The following is a 17,485-nucleotide window of genomic DNA, read 5'->3' on the forward strand; positions in this document are numbered from 1 at the left end:
TTCCACTAATGGGTTTATACTCCTTGTTACTGTTGTATAGAGTAATCATGACTAAAGCTTAAAAAATTACGAGAGAACAGACCTTTTTTATCGTCTTGTTTTATTCTTAATAAGAATATAAAACATTTATTTTGTATCAAAAATATTTTTTTGGTGCTAAGATTGCTTTAGAAAAATCCAAACGGTTAGACATTGATAAAAAAGACATGTGTAAGCTATTTGTAGAGATGATAATTGTTTTACATGTTTTAAATTAGACTAAAGCTTCCACTATTGTGTTTATGCTCCTTGTTTGTTTGACTGAAAACCATCTAGGTGTAGATAACAGTCAGACCAAAAATTTAAAAAAATATATATTTTAAATCTTATCGGATACGCCGACCTAGTTGAAAATAGACCTTTCAAATTTGCAGGAGTCATTCTTGAGAATTTTTCTTTGCTTGTAGGCTGTCAATTTATCTACCAGTAAATATTTGTGTTTGAAAATTGGATATTAAGTCAAATTAAGTGGTTGTAAAGAGCCAGCAGGTTTTTGCCGCTTCATTTTGTGAGTATTTGATTTTTGTATGTAAAATGGAAGAAGATAGTGTTGAGAGTAAAGATGAAATGCGGAAGCGCAAAGCGCGGGAAAGGATGAGGTTAAAAAGATCAGACCCTGAGTTTAAGAAGAGAGAAAATGAAAGGAGGAGAGTTTTAGCAGCTCAGAAAAAAGCTAAGGTTGAATGTACAGGTTCTAGTAAGTCTAGTCCTAGTACTAGTTTGCCCATTACTTCTATTGCGCCGTCAGTTGGCCACGATGGTAGTAAGGTTGAAGGTACGGTTTCTAGTATTTCTAGTCCTAATTTGTTTGTTGGTTCTATTGCGCCGCCAGTTGGCCACAGTAGAATGAAGGATAATGTATTAGACGGAAGTACAAGTGTAGTTGCTGAAAACGTAGCGTTAATTACTGCCGACGAAGCGATGAATTTAGTTAGTAATATTTCAGATAGTTCTGTAATGGTAGCGAACGATGAACAAGTACCTTCTACGTCTCATGGTAATGTTTATCCGTTAGAGAGAATGAGAATTTTGAGACAGAATGAAGAGTATAGAATGAAGGAGGCGCGATCAATGGCGAAAAAGCGGGAGAATGAGGTTTATCGTGAAAGGGAAAATCAGGTTGGCATACTTACCAAGAGAGTTAAAAGGTTTGATGAGTGGTATAGAGCAAGCGAACGAGTAAAGGACCAGTTGAGTAAGGCTAGTAAACGCCAAGATGCAGAGTACGTTGAAGCTGAACGTGTTAGAAATCAGTTGAGGAAGGCTAGTAAACGCCAAGATGCAGAGTACGTTGAAGCTGAACGTGTTAGAAATCAGTTGAGTAAGGCTAGTAAACGCCAAGATGCAGAGTACGTTGAAGCTGAACGTGTTAGAAATCAGTTGGGCATGGCTAGTAAACGCCAAGATGCAGAGTACGTTGAAGCTGAACGTGTTAGAAATCAGTTGAGTAAGGCTAGTAAACGCCAAGATGCTGAGTACGTTGAAGCTGAACGTCTTAGAAATCAGTTGAGTAAGGTTAGTAAACGCCAAGATGCAAAGTACGTTGAAGCTGAACGTGTTAGAAATCAGTTGAGCAAGGCTAGTAAACGCCAAGATGCAGAGTACGTTGAAGCTGAACGTGTTAGAAATCAGTTGGGTATGGCTAGCAAACGCCAAGATGCAGAGTACGTTGAAGCTGAACGTGTTAGAAATCAGTTGGGTATGGCTAGTAAACGCCAAGATGCAGGGTACGTTGAAGCTGAACGTGTTAGAAATCAGTTGGGTATGGCTAGTAAACGCCAAGATGCAGGGTACGTTGAAGCTGAACGTGTTAGAAATCAGTTGGGTATGGCTAGTAAACGCCAAGATGCAGGGTACGTTGAAGCTGAACGTGTTAGAAATCAGTTGGGTATGGCTAGTAAACGCCAAGATGCAGGGTACGTTGAAGCTGAACGTGTTAGAAATCAGTTGGGTATGGCTAGTAAACGCCAAGATGCAGGGTACGTTGAAGCTGAACGTGTTAGAAATCAGTTGAGTATGGCTGCCAGTCGTGCAAATGTGGAGTTTAGGAACCCTGAACGTTCTAGGAATAGATTGTCTGTGGCAGAAAGAAGAACAGATCCTGTGTTTATAGAGCAGACGTATTTTGAAAGCATAAAAGAAGGTCCAACGTGGCCATGTGAAGGGTGTTCAAATCTTTTTTTTAAAGCATCGGGTAGCTTAGTTCAGTCTAGAGTGTTTTTGGCAGTTCCTGGGATTCACGGTCGTGAATTGGGTGACAAAGTATTTTTATGTAGTGCTTGTAATAAAGCTGTCAAGAAGAAAGAAATCCCCAAGTTTTCCAGAGAAAATGGATTTGAATTTCCTGAAGTTCCGTCAGAACTAGCTAATTTGTCTAATTTGGAGGAAAGGATGATTTCACCACGAATACCTTTTATGCAAATAAGAAGGTTGGGTTGTGATCAACAAAGGGGGATTAAGGGAAACGTGGTCAACGTTCCTATAAATGTAGAGTCTACAGTGTCAGTGTTACCACGGTTACCTAGTGAAACAGATACTGTTCAAATTGAGTTTATGAGGAGAATGCAATATAACACACCATATTTGTATGAAACTGTTAGGCCTAAAAAAATGCACGAAGCTCTTAAGGTTTTGGTGAAAACACCGTTGTATATTAAGCATGGAATATCTGTAAGAGTCGATATATTGGATCCAATTCCAGAAGAACTTGAATTTATTGTTGACGAAAATGACCGTCAGTTAAATCAAGATGATATATTAAGGGAAAACCCAGTTGGGTCAGTGAATTTAGCGAACGAAAATGATAGCGATGATATGTGGAATGAAGTCAATGAAGCTAACGAAGTTAATTTATTACCAGTTGGGAATCAAGACACGTTGTTAGTGTCATTGTCCGATTTCCTTCCGACTAACACCATGCATGTTAAGTTTGCTCCTGGTGAAGGTCAAACGCCAATGTCTTTGCTCTATGACGAGGACGCTGAGGAATTGTCATTCCCCAGTATTTATGTCGGTCAGAAGAGAAACCTTAAGGTTAAAGGTAGGTTTGGGGATATTGCCAAGTGGGAGCTTCGTAATGTTGATCGACGTTGTGCCAAGAATGTCTCAAAATTGTTTTACGCTTTTGTTAAGTTGGAAACAATGAAAGTTAGTGAATCTATACAAGTGTGTATGAGAAAAACCAAGAGAAAAGATGGCTCTAATTACACTGCTGGGTTTTTATCGTCTGCTGGTGCGCTCGATTCAATTGTTAAGCAGGATGATGGTTTTAGAGTATTAGAAAATTTGCAGTCCTCGCCTTCATATTGGCAGCATAGGCAGAAAGAGTTAATGGCTATGATTAGGCAGCTTGGTACGGCTACCTTTTTTATAACGTTTTCAGCTGCGGAAGGCAAATGGCCTGAGCTTTTGAACATACTGAGAGTGACCTCAGGTCAAGAACGCTTAGCGGACAATGAAATTAGGAATTTAAGTTTTTCGGAAAAGGCCAAGTTGATTCAGAATGACCCTGTTACTTGTGCTAGATATTTTGACCACCGTTTTCGGGCTCTGCTTAAAGCTTTGCAAAAACTAGGTCCCTTTGGTGTTATTGAAGATTATTACTTTAGAGTTGAAATACAGCAAAGAGGGTCTCCCCATCAACATGGGTTGATATGGATTAAAGATGCACCTAAGCTCAAAGATGATTTGTCGAATGTTAAAGAGGTAGAGGACTTTATTGATAAAGCTATTTCTTGCGCTGGTAAATTGAACGATGATAATGGGGATTTATTAACGTCTTTGCAAATGCACAAGCACACGACAACGTGTAAGAAAAAGGTAAATAACAGTTCAGTTTGTCGTTTTGGAATTCCATTTCCTCCCATGCCTAGAACTATTGTTTATGATCCGAGTTTAAGAGAACCCGGTACTCTTGACGAAGAACTGAAATGTAAGAGGAATTCCAAAAAATTGAATGAACTTTTGCAATCGAAAGAAAAGGAATTTTGGGTAGATAGTTTCGAGGAGTTGCTGGCAAAGTTGCGAATGAGTGAAGAGGAATATATTAAGGCAGTTACGTATGACATAAAAAAGAAAGTTGTTTTATTGAAAAGACACCCTAAAGATACTAGGGTTAATCCGTACAACCCGTGCACTTTGCGCCTTTGGCAAGCGAATATGGACATTCAGTTTGTACTTGATCCTTACGCTCTGGTTATGTATATTGTGTCTTATATAGGAAAATCTCAGCGTGGCATGTCAATGCTTTTGCGTGAAGCTGCTAAACGAGCACAGTCAGATAAATGTACGGTAAAGCAAAAGTTGAAAGTGATAGCAAATCAGTTTTTGAATGCGCACGAGGTAAGCGCGCAAGAAGCGGCATATAGTGTTTTACAAATTCCAGTCTCTAGATGCAGTCGGGCCTGTATATACGTGAATACAAATTTGCCCGAAAATCGAGTCCATATTCTCAAAAGCAAAAGTGAGCTTGAACAGTTGTCAGAAGATAGTATGGACGTTTTCGCTTCTGGAATGTTGGACCATTATGTTCAAAGGCCAAATGATTTAGAGGCAGTAACGCTAGCTCAATTTGCGACGTGGTACGAGTTTTCCAAAAGTCGTAGAGTTGCGAAAACCCAAAGTCATATTGATGACAGTGAAAACCTTGAAGTTGAATGTGGTAAATGGTTGAAACTGAAAAATGATTCAGGTTTTATTAGAAAACGTGGTCATTCTAAAATTATGCGGTATCGGAGATTCAATTTAGTGAAAGAACCCGAACAGTATTATCGTGAGCAAATAATGTTGTTCTCGCCTTGGCGCGATGAGAGTAGGGACATTTTGACAAAGGATCTGAAATCAGAGTATGAACTTAAACTTGAGATTATAAAGGAATGTAGAAAAGAATTTAATAACGAAATTGACGAAGCGGCCATTGAACAGGCTGTCCGAGATTTCGAAAGTGAAGCTATTGAAGCTGATCTTACTAATATTCAGCCTGAATTGGAACATCGAAATGAAATAGATAGATCTTTAATTGTCGAAGATTCTGAATTTCTAATTAATACGGTTCAGGAGTCTATAGGAAATATTACCCGTGATATTCTTGATGGTAATGCGGAAAGAACTATTGCTCCGTCAGTGACGTTAGTCAATGATTCTGAGTACAATGTACTTGTTAGAATGCTGAATGTGAAACAGAAAGAAATATTTTATGAAGTTCTGCATCATTTAAAATGCAAGGAAACGCCTTTACGGCTATTTGTTACCGGTGGCGCTGGTGTTGGAAAAAGCGTTTTGATAAGTGCCATATTTGAAGCTGTTACTAGATTTTACAATAAGCAGCCAGGGTCTAATCCCTCGGAAGTTAAAGTTTTGCGATGCGCACCTACGGGCAAGGCTGCCTTTAATATAGGTGGCGCTACTTTGCATAGTACCTTTTGTCTACCGGTTAGTCAATTTGCCGGGAATATTTCCAGGCTAGAAAGTGAAACTCTTCACAATTGTAGATTGATGTATGGTCAAGTGAAATTGGTAATTATTGACGAAATATCAATGGTTGGAGCCAAGGTTTTTAACCGAGTTAACGCGAGATTGCAAGAGATAATGGGTTGTCCAGATTATTTCGGTGGTGTATCTGTACTGTTAGTTGGAGATTTTAACCAACTTAGACCAGTGCGCGATCATTTCGCTTTTCAAGGTCAAAGTGATACTGACAATCCCTATGCGGCGTTAATTGGTAACCCAATATGGGAAGAATTCCAGTTTGCAGAGCTTGAAGAAATTATGAGGCAAAAAGATGACAAAAGATTTGCGGAAGCTTTGAACAGAATGGCTGTGGGAAGTATGAATCAGGATGATATTGACTTTTTTGTAAGTTTAGAAGTGAATAGAGAGCGTGTACCGCCAAAAGAAGCGATACATCTTTTCCCTACTAACGTTGAAGTGAACCAATTTAACGAAGAGATGCTTTTAAACATGAATACGGAAAAGTCTATTTCCGTTTCAGTAGATGTTGTAAATGGTGATCTTACTAGCGTAGTTAGAAATAACATTCTTTCTCAAGTTCAAACGTTGGCAACGTCTGATACGTATGGTCTGCCTAAAGAATTAACGCTCGCATGTGGCGCCAGATACATGATGACTAACAATGTTGATACGTCTGACGGACTTACAAATGGGGCAACAGGTTGGTTAAGAAAAATAGAGTACGGCAAAAATAGACTGGGTGAGCAAATTCCGTTTAGGGTATGGATTGAGTTTGCTGATGCTAATGTTGGAAAGTTGTTGAGACAAAAGAGTCATGGGTTATACAAGCAGAATAACTTTAACAGGATTTGGACTCCTGTCGAGAAAGTTACTAAGGCATTCAGTAGAAAATGGAGGCAAAATAATGTTTCGGTCTCTAGGAAACAGTTTCCTTTGGTCATTTCTGAGGCTATTACGATACACAAGAGTCAAGGTGATACGTATTCGTCTGTAGTAGTGCATTGTAATCAAAGAAAGAAATTAGAGAGAGCTCATTTATACGTTGCTTGTAGTAGAGCGAGAAACGCCTCTGGTTTGTATATTGAGGGTAAATTTCAAGTTCCAAATGCGCCTAAAAACAAACAAGTTGAATTGGAACTTAAAAGATTACGAGATACGAAGAGTATTGCGTTACCGTTCTTGAACGAACCGGTTTATATTTATGTTCACAATGTGCAGTCCTTAAACGCACATTTGGAAGATATTTTAGCAGACACCGTTATAAGAAATGCCCAGTTATTATGCTTTGTTGAAACGTGGAAGAAAGAAAATGATGAGTTTCAAGTGCCATCCTTTAGGGAAGTGGGTGGTATTTATCTGCCAAGAACGGCACGTAGAATTGCATTTGGTTCTTCTATTTATTTAAAAGATACACCAGAAAATGTAGTTAACGATTTGGATAATAGGGTTTTACGAACCGATAGACCTTTCAGAAATTCGCATGTGGAACGTTGCTGGTTGGATGTTTCCATTGAAAATGAACCGATGACTGTTGTTTTGTTGTACAAATCGCCTGGAGCGAGTTTGAGATCAGTTTTTGAGGATTTTAATCCATTATTCGATATTAGATATGATGCCTCTATTCCGACAGTTTGTGTGGGAGATTTTAACATAAATTTTTTTAAAAGCAAAACCGCACTGAAAATGTTCTTTGATTCGTTTGACATGATTCTTATGCCTGGTCTTGAAGAGAAAGTATCAACTGACTATCATTGCCAGTTAGATTTAGCGTTCGGAAACAAGCTTTTCCGTGAGAGATACAAAGCATGTTACAGAGAGACGTACTATTCATATCATAAAGGTATATGTTTTTTTAAAAGGGAATAGTTTTGGTGACAGTTTCATCTGAGAAAGCCCTGTAAAGTCAACTGATATGTTGTTTTCTGATATGTGTGTTTATTAAAAAAGTTATGGCGTCGTATAATAAACTGTAGTTGTTGGTGAAAGTCCTAACCCTAGAAGCTTTGTATAATTACCCGAAAGGGTAGGAAGTCCTGGTCCTAGAGGCCTTGTATAATTACCCGAAAGGGTAGGAAGTCCTGGTCCTAGAGGCCTTGTATAATTACCCGAAAGGGTAGGAAGTCCTGGTCCTAGAGGCCTTGTATTATCAGCCGTAATGATTGGTTGATAGAAACCCTAGCTCTAGGAGCTTTGTAAAGTTGTAAGTGTTGTTTTCTGATATGTGTGATTATCAGAAATTGTGGCGTCTTATATTAAGCCTAAATTGTCGGTGGAAGTCCTATAATGAAAGAAAGTGAAAATGTCCTGGTCCTAGAGACCTTGTATAATTACCCGAAAGGGTAGGAAGTCCTGGTCCTAGAGGCCTTGTATAATTACCCGAAAGGGTAGGAAGTCCTGGTCCTAGAGGCCTTGTATAATTACCCGAAAGGGTAGGAAGTCCTGGTCCTAGAGGCCTTGTATAATTACCCGAAAGGGTAGGAAGTCCTGGTCCTAGAGGCCTTGTATTATCAGCCGTAATGATTGGTTGATAGATATCCTAGCTCTAGGAGCTTTGTAAAGTTGTAAGTGTTGTTTTCTGATATGTGTGATTATCAGAAATTGTGGCGTCCCATAATGAAAGAAAGTGAAAACGTATGAAATTGAAAACGTATGAAATTGAAAACGTATGAAATTGAAAACGTATGAAATTGAAAACTTATAACCCGAAAGGGTTGCTCAAAATGGTATTTGCACCATTAAGAGAGAAAAACACATGACCCGAAAGGGTTGCTCAAAATGGTATTTGCACCATTAAGAGAGAAAAACACATGACCCGAAAGGGTTTCTCAAAATGGTATTTGCACAATTAAGAGAGAAAAACTTATGACCCGAAAGGGTTTCTCAAAATGGTATATGCACCATTAAGAGAGAAAAACTTATGACCCGAAAGGGTTTCTCAAAATGTTATATGAAGGAGAGAGAGAGAGAGAGAGAGAGAGAGAGAGAGAGAGAGAGAGAGAGAGAGAGAGAGAGAGAGAGTTGGCAGTGTTACCTTTAATAGACAATTGGCAAGTATAAGGTAAAATCACGTTTGACTCATGCAGTTTATAAGATCTATCACTATTGTAGAGAGAGAGGCAGAATTGCTAGTATTACCACCGAAAGGCAATTGGTAATTAAAGTGGTATCACATTTGACAGAGTTTACAGGATTTATTACCATTGTAGAAAAGGATCGAAATGATGAATTACATTTTAGTTCTCTGTGACGCAAGGAATCGCACCGTAAAAAATGATCGTAAGCAAGTATTTGAAAATTGTTGGGGTAAGATTACATAATGTATCATGGCTTTTCACTAATTGCATTATCTACAGTTCGCTTACCATTCACGGATGTTCAGTTTTCGGTTCTACTTCCAATATATGTAATCCTGATTCGTTCTAGCGACGGGAGCATATAGGAAATGTACTGATCCTACTGAAGGGTCGTTAGTCATCCCCTCTCTCGTAGTTAAATGACATAGCTAACCAAATCGATTACGATTTTGGTTTTCAAGGTAAATTTCAATTATGCTTAACCATGTAGGTGAATTCTTTTTCGCTTAATGTCTATCTTTATATCCATTTTGTTTTTCAAGCTAGAAATTGGTGAAAAATATCTAAACCTTTAATTGTAGACAAAACTCCCGAGTTGGTGAAGATGTGCGTTATTGCATCCATTCTTAGAACGGGTAAATGGTGTCATTGAAAACCTGTTTCTCAATTAATAAACTCCATTCTTTACAAGGTTTGTTCTTAACGTTTGAAAGCCTAATGAAGCATTACGTTTATCAATCTCTCCACATACGTGAAATTCTGGAGACGTCTTTCATTCTCTGGACAATCGTTAAAGTCTACTGTGCCTTTCATTTCGAAAAAGCATCGCAATCTTTTAATACGACGTTGTGTATTGAAAACAATTATGACAATGTTAAATGTTGATATATGTTAATGGTTTTTTCCCCATGTGGGTTTTCCCAGAATCTTTTTTCCCACGTACAAGTGGGTTTTTTTGATTCAAATTAACTTTTAAGCAGATTTACTTGTTGTTCGTTGTAATGTAAGTTAGAGAAAGGGGACATTTAAATATGATATACTGTATAAAAGAAATGACAAATGTTATGTAGAGTTCGGGGGTTCATATCCCAGGTGTGAGACACAGATGCAGGCTTTTCACGGATAAAGTTGGATTTCCAAGGTTGGTGAATCCTAGAACTTCCGTGGGAATAACCTACAAGTGGTGTTATCATACGGGATATGATACTCTATATTAGGTGTGATTCACAGATGTGGGTTTTTCACGGATAAAGTTGGATTTCCAAGGTTGGTGAATCCTAGAACTTCCGTGGAATTACCTATATAGGGTGATATCACACGGAATGTGATACTCTACATTGGAAAATATTAAATACTTCGTCGCTAAGTTTGATGTTTCAGAATCCAGCTGTGATACACAGATGCGGGCACTTCACGGATAAAGTTGGATTACCAAGGTTGGTGAATCCTAGAAATTTCGTGAAAATGCCAACATATAGTGATATCACAGGGGATATGATTCACGATGTTATTGTTAGGTTTAGGGAAGTCAGCGCTTAAATAAAATGTTTGAGTTGAAAATGGACGTCTTAATTACTGAGGTAAACACTGAGCAGTAGGCCTATATAAAAATGTAACCCTTATGTTAAATAACCTTAAATTATTCGAGGAAAGTTTTAAGACGTCTTAAGAAAGGAAATAAAGTATTCTCGTGTAGACAACCATAGCTGCTTAACTGGAATAGTTTTCTTTCCATTCCAATAGTAGTTTCTATGCTGCTTGGCTTGCCTTTTGTGTTGTCAGTATGTAAAAATAACACACCTGGAAATGTATCGGACTCAAGTAGTTATTTTTAGTAAAACTCCTAGCCGTGGACTAAATAACCTTCAGCGATACTCGAACATAGCTGTTACGCCAAATTCTAATATCGCGTGAGGCCAAATTGAAATTTTAAGTGAGAGTAAATAATTTTCACCTCTAGTTTCACTCGACATATGGCGTTTTATACGGCTACCCCCAGAAAATCGTGGTTGTCGGCTCGTTAATTGTCACTACCGCGTTTTTTCGTTAAGCCTAACCCAGGGAAGTGGATCTAGACCCTTTATAGTTTTACTATATCTATGGCTTTGATATGGAGAAATGTTACCAATCATACTTGCAGACCAAGAAAATTGTTGGAGTATAGCGAGAGAGTAGTTTCCACATGCAAGTTAGAGATATTGAAAACGTTTGAACAATTTACTATTTTAAAATAAACTTCCTGCGGTTGCAAAGCAATAAAAAGCGATATATACATATTTAGGTTGTATAAGGGGGTAGTGATAGTCTTCTCGACACGGAGAGGTAATATTTTGGTTTTCCCAACTTGTTTAGTTGTACCATGCGTACCACCAGAAGTTAATGACTTCTTATCCTGGGAAGTATTGGACACTAAGGCTTTATATAGTATCCATCCCTGCTAGTCAAAATTGCCTATGGCAATCGTAAAAGAGGGTCGATAGTTTCCTCCCCACTAGGAAAACTATCTAATCTACTGAAAAAATCCCACGCCGAGAGGCTGTGGCACTCAAACTGTGGGCGTGTTCAAAACTTTTTCAGCGCCAATCGTTGAAAAGCTGTCTGTCTAGAACTCTATGAAAATCCATTACAATCCGTGGGCCTAGGACCTCACACTAGTTTGACCGGAATTTCTAGCAAACTCTATTAACAGCTGTTCTTGTCACCATTTCTGATTCGTTACCTCAAACCACAGGACACGCCTTAAAGTTTCGTTACTTGCCCGCTGCTGGCGCGCAAATCAGCCTGCCAGCTCAAAATGAGGGAAGCGCCGTTGGTGGCGCGGTGATCGGACCTAATAAGAAGTTGGCTAACAGAGATGGTTCCGGATATGGTTAGAGTCCAATACTTCCCAGGATAAGAATTCATCAACTTCTGGTACCACAATGTTGCCAGACGTTTATTGAAGGATGCTTGGGTACTTGGTACAGACTGTTACGTCTACCAAGTTTCCTAGTATCCAAGAATAAATAGGATTCATAGAAGCCAGTGTTAAGGGCATGTCATGGGTCAAGTCGTTAATTATATCGACGCAGTTAAATAGCTGATGGCATTATTTTATCCACTTTCTCATTGCGTTTCGAGTGGAAGTTCAACTTTGGCACGGACGACAGATGGCGCTCTTAACCTTCTACCCCCAAAAATCGCTGTTGTCTGCTCGTTTTCCCCTTCCGCGTTTTTTCGTTATAAACTTATGATTTAACGAACTGTTAAGATAAAATTTCATATTTCCTAAGACAGATAAGCTTCTACTCCTTTCATCTTACTCCCAGTTAGATTACAAGCTGGTGTTAAAAAAAATTCAACGGCGAAAAAAGTATTTGACAATCTAAGAATATTTTTTAAATATAAAAAAATGCTGTTTATTTTATACGCCCCCTATTTGTGAAAGACCTTTTTTACGCACTTTTATCATTCTTTATTTAAATTTCAAAGGCAGTACTTCATAATTCAATCTTCTGTAATAACTTTCTTCGGAAAATAATATTTCAAACGAGTCTTGCAAGGGGATTGCTTTTGCGGATTTTGTGAGTATTTAACTGAATAATAAAATGGAGGAGGATAATAATTTAAGTAAAGAGGAAATCAGGAAACGTAAAGCAAGGGAATGAATGAGGGCAAAAAGGTCAGATCCTGAATTTAGGAAACGAGAAAATGAAAGGAGAAGAGTGTTAGCAGCTGAAAAAAAAGGCTGTTTCGGGAACAGGTTCTAGCACACCCAATGTTGGTCCTACCGCGAGGCCAGTTGGCCATGATTCTGCGAAAGATGACGCATTAAATAAAAGCTCTATTGAAAGTACCGTAAGCGTAGGCATATCTATTAATGAGGAACCCAATAATGTACAAAATGATAATGCTAATATTAGTGAAATAATCGAGGGCGATGAACAAGTACGAGCCTAGCTTATGTGTGATTGGGTTGTGGCTTCCATGTTTTGGGGACATTTGCTTTTTGTGTGGCGAGGTATGATTCAGCTTTGATATGGACAAATGTTACAAATCATACTGGTAGACTAAGAATACGGTTGAGGTATAGCGAGAGAGTAGAGTTTCCACAGCAATTGAGAGATATTGAAAAGGCTTGAACAATTGACTATTTTAAAATTGAATTCCTGCACTTGCAAAGAATTAAAAAAAGCGATAGATGCATATATTTAGGTTGTTTAAGGGGTAGTGATAGTCATCTCCACTCGGAGAGGTAATATTTTGGCTTTCCCAACTTGTTTCTCGTTTGCCTGAATACTTCTACGTGCTCTCTTAAAGGAAAACACCATCACTTTTGCATAGTGTAAGATTTGAGACGATGTATGAATCGGCATTGTCCGCTTCGGTCTGTGATTTTTAAAACAGGCAAGTAGACGAGCCAAAAATCGAGGTAGGACTCGGAGAGGGCATAGTTATGAATTTGAACTGTGGTAGACGTCAGAGCAGCTTGAAAGATTAGCGAAACTGTTGGCAAACCGTAACAGGCTTACCCGCTGACTCTGATGCGACGCGCCGAGCTGGCGAATGTCGCGACCTTGTCGGAGTTATAAGCCATTTGTTTGCCCTATTCCCGTCGTCGAAAAAACCTCTGCCAAGCTGAATAAACCACGTCTATGACGACACACATTCGTCGCTTTCTATTGGTCACGTCTTTCCTTAATAAGCTATGCTCACACTTGCATGAGAGTCGGTTGACAACTCGTTTGCCCAACTAGTTTTGTCCTCCTCTTCGAAGCAATTTCAACAGGCTCGGTTCACAGTTCACACTTTAAGTTTCTGTTAGTGCTGTCTGCTTGTGCTTTCGTTGTTGCTTGCTGCTAAGGCTGGTGAAAATATCGTTTAAGACCAAGTGAAATAAAAGTTAGTTTTCGAAGCAACTTCAAGAAACCGCGCTCGAAATTAGGTTCTCAAGCGTCAGTTTTGTTCAAACTTAACTTTAAAAGCATTTTGAATAGCTTTGAACCGGCTTCTATGTAAGTGTGAACATGGCTAGAGAAAAATAACTGATCAACGAGAAATTAATAATGAAAGCGGTTTCTTGAAATAGCTTTGAGAGAACCAATTGAAAGTGGGTTTAGACTTTGGACTTTGGAGGCTAATACCAGAAGCCAACTAGGCTTTACACATGAAGTACGTAACAAGTGCCTGGGGGAGCTACCTACGGCACCGTAGTCCTCCCAGCATCCTCAGCGGTTAGGTAGGGTCGTACCGGACGAAATTGTAAAGGACGCTCCCTCTATCTTAAAAATAGAAGCTAGTTCTCATACAAATAAAATGGCGCTACGCGGCAGCACTTAGCAATCGCCTACCGAATGGTAGGGGCGTGCGCGAGGTACATTGGGAGAGATACGGTGCCGCAGGTCGCCCATCATCATTTCCAATCCATCTCAACTCCCTTATCCCTGGCTACACGATATTCTCTAAGCTCCTAGGAAAGAACCTCCCCTTACGCGGAGGGAAATAGTTCAGTAACGCGGCTCCTTCGGATCCTTCGATCCTTCCGCCTTAAGAACCGATTTACCAGGTACATTATATCTCGGGAACTACTATAAAGACTGAGTAGGGTGTCTAAAATATTCTTTAGATAAAACTATTCACAATACCAAAGATTATTTGGGAGTAAGGAACGAAGATCTTATCAATCTGGGTAGCTTTTGCTTGGGCTATTTAAGTCGCCGTGTATATGTTTTTTTACGAGGAATGTTTTTTGTTCTCGCGGCTGCGGCTTGCCCGGCGGCAATGGATGGGCCGCTCAGGCTCAGCCACTAAGCTCCTAGGAAAGAACCTCCCCTTACGCGGAGGGAAATAGTTCAGTAACGCGGCTCCTTCGGATCCTTCGATCCTTCCGCCTTAAGAACCGATTTACCAGGTACATTATATCTCGGGAACTACTATAAAGACTGAGTAGGGTGTCTAAAATATTCTTTAGATAAAACTATTCACAATACCAAAGATTATTTGGGAGTAAGGAACGAAGATCTTATCAATCTGGGTAGCTTTTGCTTGGGCTATTTAAGTCGCCGTGTATATGTTTTTTTACGAGGAATGTTTTTTGTTCTCGCGGCTGCGGCTTGCCCGGCGGCAATGGATGGGCCGCTCAGGCTCAGCCACTAAGCTCCTAGGAAAGAACCTCCCCTTACGCGGAGGGAAATAGTTCAGTAACGCGGCTCCTTCGGATCCTTCGATCCTTCCGCCTTAAGAACCGATTTACCAGGTACATTATATCTCGGGAACTACTATAAAGACTGAGTAGGGTGTCTAAAATATTCTTTAGATAAAACTATTCACAATACCAAAGATTATTTGGGAGTAAGGAACGAAGATCTTATCAATCTGGGTAGCTTTTGCTAGGGCTATTTAAGTCGCCGTGTATATGTTTTTTTACGAGGAATGTTTTCTGTTCTCGCGGCTGGCTTGCCCGGCGGCAATGGATGGGCCGCTCAGGCTCAGCCACTGATACCTAGCCAAGGCTTAGTGTAGTTTTCGAGTCTACTATTATTCGCAGAGCTATTTTTCTCTTGCAATTAAAAAAAATTTATAATATTTAGTTGAAGACTTATTAAGTGACTCGGAAATGTTCGGAATTTGAGCTTTAAAACGTTGAATATATTATAAAGACTACCGAACGATACCGCAAATATGCCTTCCGAAGTTCCGAGCTTCCCGGTTATGTCGACGGCGAGGTCGAGTCGAGGTCCCATGCAAGAAAATTGTAATAGCCGTCGCCGATTGGTCTGGCATTAAAGATCTTATCTACGGTTAGGACGTACTTTATGTGTGCTTTTGCTAATACTAATTTTCAGGGTATGTTCAACTGGGATGAGACTTTTAATAAAGGTATTTTGACAACACTTAAATACTAGCAGACAGAGTCTTAAAATGTGAACCACGCCTGTTAAAATCGTTTTTCAAGAGGGTTTCAAAACTAGTTGGGAAAACCAGTCGTGAACCAATTGTCCTACAAGTGTAAATATAGCTTTCGTGCTAGATAAAAACAATGGCGCGATCTTATAATATCCAGCTACTGCAACGAGTAGTTGGTTGTGTAAATTGGCCATATGTCTAATCAGCGCCACTAGCGGATGGTCTGAAAACTACTCCCATAGAGACTAGGTATATTTAAGCGGGTTTGCAGAATTTCCGCCAGGTGGCTCGAACGCCGCGCCATCTGACGGAAATTCTGCAAACCCGCTTAAATATACCTAGACTCTATGGGAGTAGTTTTCAGACCATCCGCTAGTGGCGCTGATCAGGAATAAGGCTAATTCTTACATAAAAATTATAAAAAGATCTTGGATTATTATGACTTCTTTTTTAATTTTCAGACATATGATGTACGTTCATATGGCTTCGGTTACACATATAAACATTTTCAAATGGGTCAAGATAGTAACGCAACATTCACTAGCGAGAGCGATCTGATTGAATTTAAGCTACTTAGTAAATTCTGCGAGAAGAACTTTTCGTCGTACGATACATTCTTCAACGTTTTCACCATCATGGTAACGATTTTCGCATTGAACTTTGATCACCCCTTGTGTGAGTTAAAAGGCAAAGATAAGATAGACAATACAATTGAACGGAATGAGAAGTTGGAAACATTGTAAGGGCCGGGAGTGTGGCGCACTCCTGTAAGCCAAGCTTCTGGGCGGCAAAGTTTGAGGGAATACGACACATGTCGGCGATCCTACCCTATAGGTGCCGACTGCCCCGTGTCCGCCGGAGGTGACTTGACTCCCACACCCGTTCCGTCACCTCCCAAGTAAATCTCATTTCCTTCCCTGATTATTCACATACTGAAACCTGAATAATCGCATCCTTGTCGCGGACGTAAGAGCCCAATTCACATTGAAACCCCTCAAAAAAAAAAAAAAAAAAAAAAAAATTGTAAGGTTATTTATTTCCCTATAAGATCTCGCAAAAGTGGTACGAGAGAGAGAGGTGAAAGGCTGTAGCATTAGCAATAGATAAAGGTGTCGAATAATTATCCTTAGCGGTGCATTTAATCCTTCTGTGGATGAATAGTGTATTCCTAAGCGTCAGCGATTCTCTATACAATAGAGCTATTTCAATTCGGGGGGAAAGGAGAGATTTTGAGGCGGGGTTTCGCTAGTCCCCGCCTAGGCGCCATATTGTGCGGGAAATCTAGCATAGAGTTCTTCATCGGCCCGCACGGAGGGAGGGTGAAAACCGGCTCCGTTTATTGGCAGGCCCAACTGTGACGTTTCCCCCCCCCTTCAACTGATATAGCTCTATTGTATTAAAAAGGCTTTCGTGTAATATAGAGTAATTTCTTTCCCATATATGGCAACGTCATAACCCTCTATCTCTTATACCTTAGTGATATCCCCCCTTCCAGGCGCAAATAGTATTCTCTCTTACAAAGTTGCCCCCAACGTTGGGATACACAGTTCACTCACCCTCTCTACCGAAATTACTCTATAGCGTTATCAAAATTTGTCACATGAATTGTTGTTGGGTTGAATTGTAGTTGATAGGTGGCGAGCGCGAGTTTTGAAATTATAAGCCACTCCCATCAAAACATACAAAGTAGTCGAGGATGGGTAGGGACTTTGCTACATTCAACGTTCTTCTTACATAAATCCGTTTTTGAATAAACTTAGTAAGTTTCCTTTTGGTTAAATTTAAACGGTATTTTTTCCATGCAGGTTTGGCTCATCGTTGTTTGTAACTTCACATTACTTAGCTTTAGAACCTTTCTTAAGTTAATAATTCCAAAAAGAAGCCTCTGTAGACTCCAACTATTTATCCGTGAATCATTCCCATTATTATATAATGGTAAGAAATTCAGTTACGTTTGAAAATATCCTTTCAAGAAACTAAAAGTCGGTGTGAAAGCGTAGTAGCTAGAATAGGTGTCC

General features: G+C 39.5%; 1 protein-coding gene across 1 annotated transcript; it reads left to right on the forward strand.

Annotated features, from left to right (window-relative positions):
• The first annotated feature begins 573 nt into the window (after positions 1-573).
• LOC149718577 (uncharacterized) lies at positions 574-7,796 on the forward strand. Its single transcript, XM_089860949.1, has 5 exons — positions 574-595; positions 788-969; positions 3,061-3,186; positions 3,526-7,297; positions 7,368-7,796. Exons 1-5 carry the CDS (start codon positions 574-576, stop codon positions 7,394-7,396), a joined length of 4,131 nt encoding a protein of 1,376 aa, XP_089717075.1. The 3' UTR covers positions 7,397-7,796.
• Positions 7,797-17,485: the final 9,689 nt, after the last annotated feature.

This window comes from Phalangium opilio, unplaced genomic scaffold (assembly GCF_054372755.1).
Source record: "Phalangium opilio isolate 3A_F unplaced genomic scaffold, DU_Popi_V2 ptg000002l_1, whole genome shotgun sequence".
Lineage (NCBI taxonomy): Eukaryota > Metazoa > Arthropoda > Arachnida > Opiliones > Phalangiidae > Phalangium > Phalangium opilio.

Excerpts from the sequence above, each read along its gene's own strand:
- LOC149718577 (XM_089860949.1), top strand. The coding sequence starts at position 574 with ATGGAAGAAGATAGTGTTGAGA. Across the intron at positions 596-787 it reads GGAAGAAGATAGTGTTGAGA|TTGGCCACGATGGTAGTAAG; the intron begins GTAAAGATGAAA and ends TTGCGCCGTCAG. Across the intron at positions 970-3,060 it reads CCGACGAAGCGATGAATTTA|AGAAACCTTAAGGTTAAAGG; the intron begins GTTAGTAATATT and ends GTCGGTCAGAAG.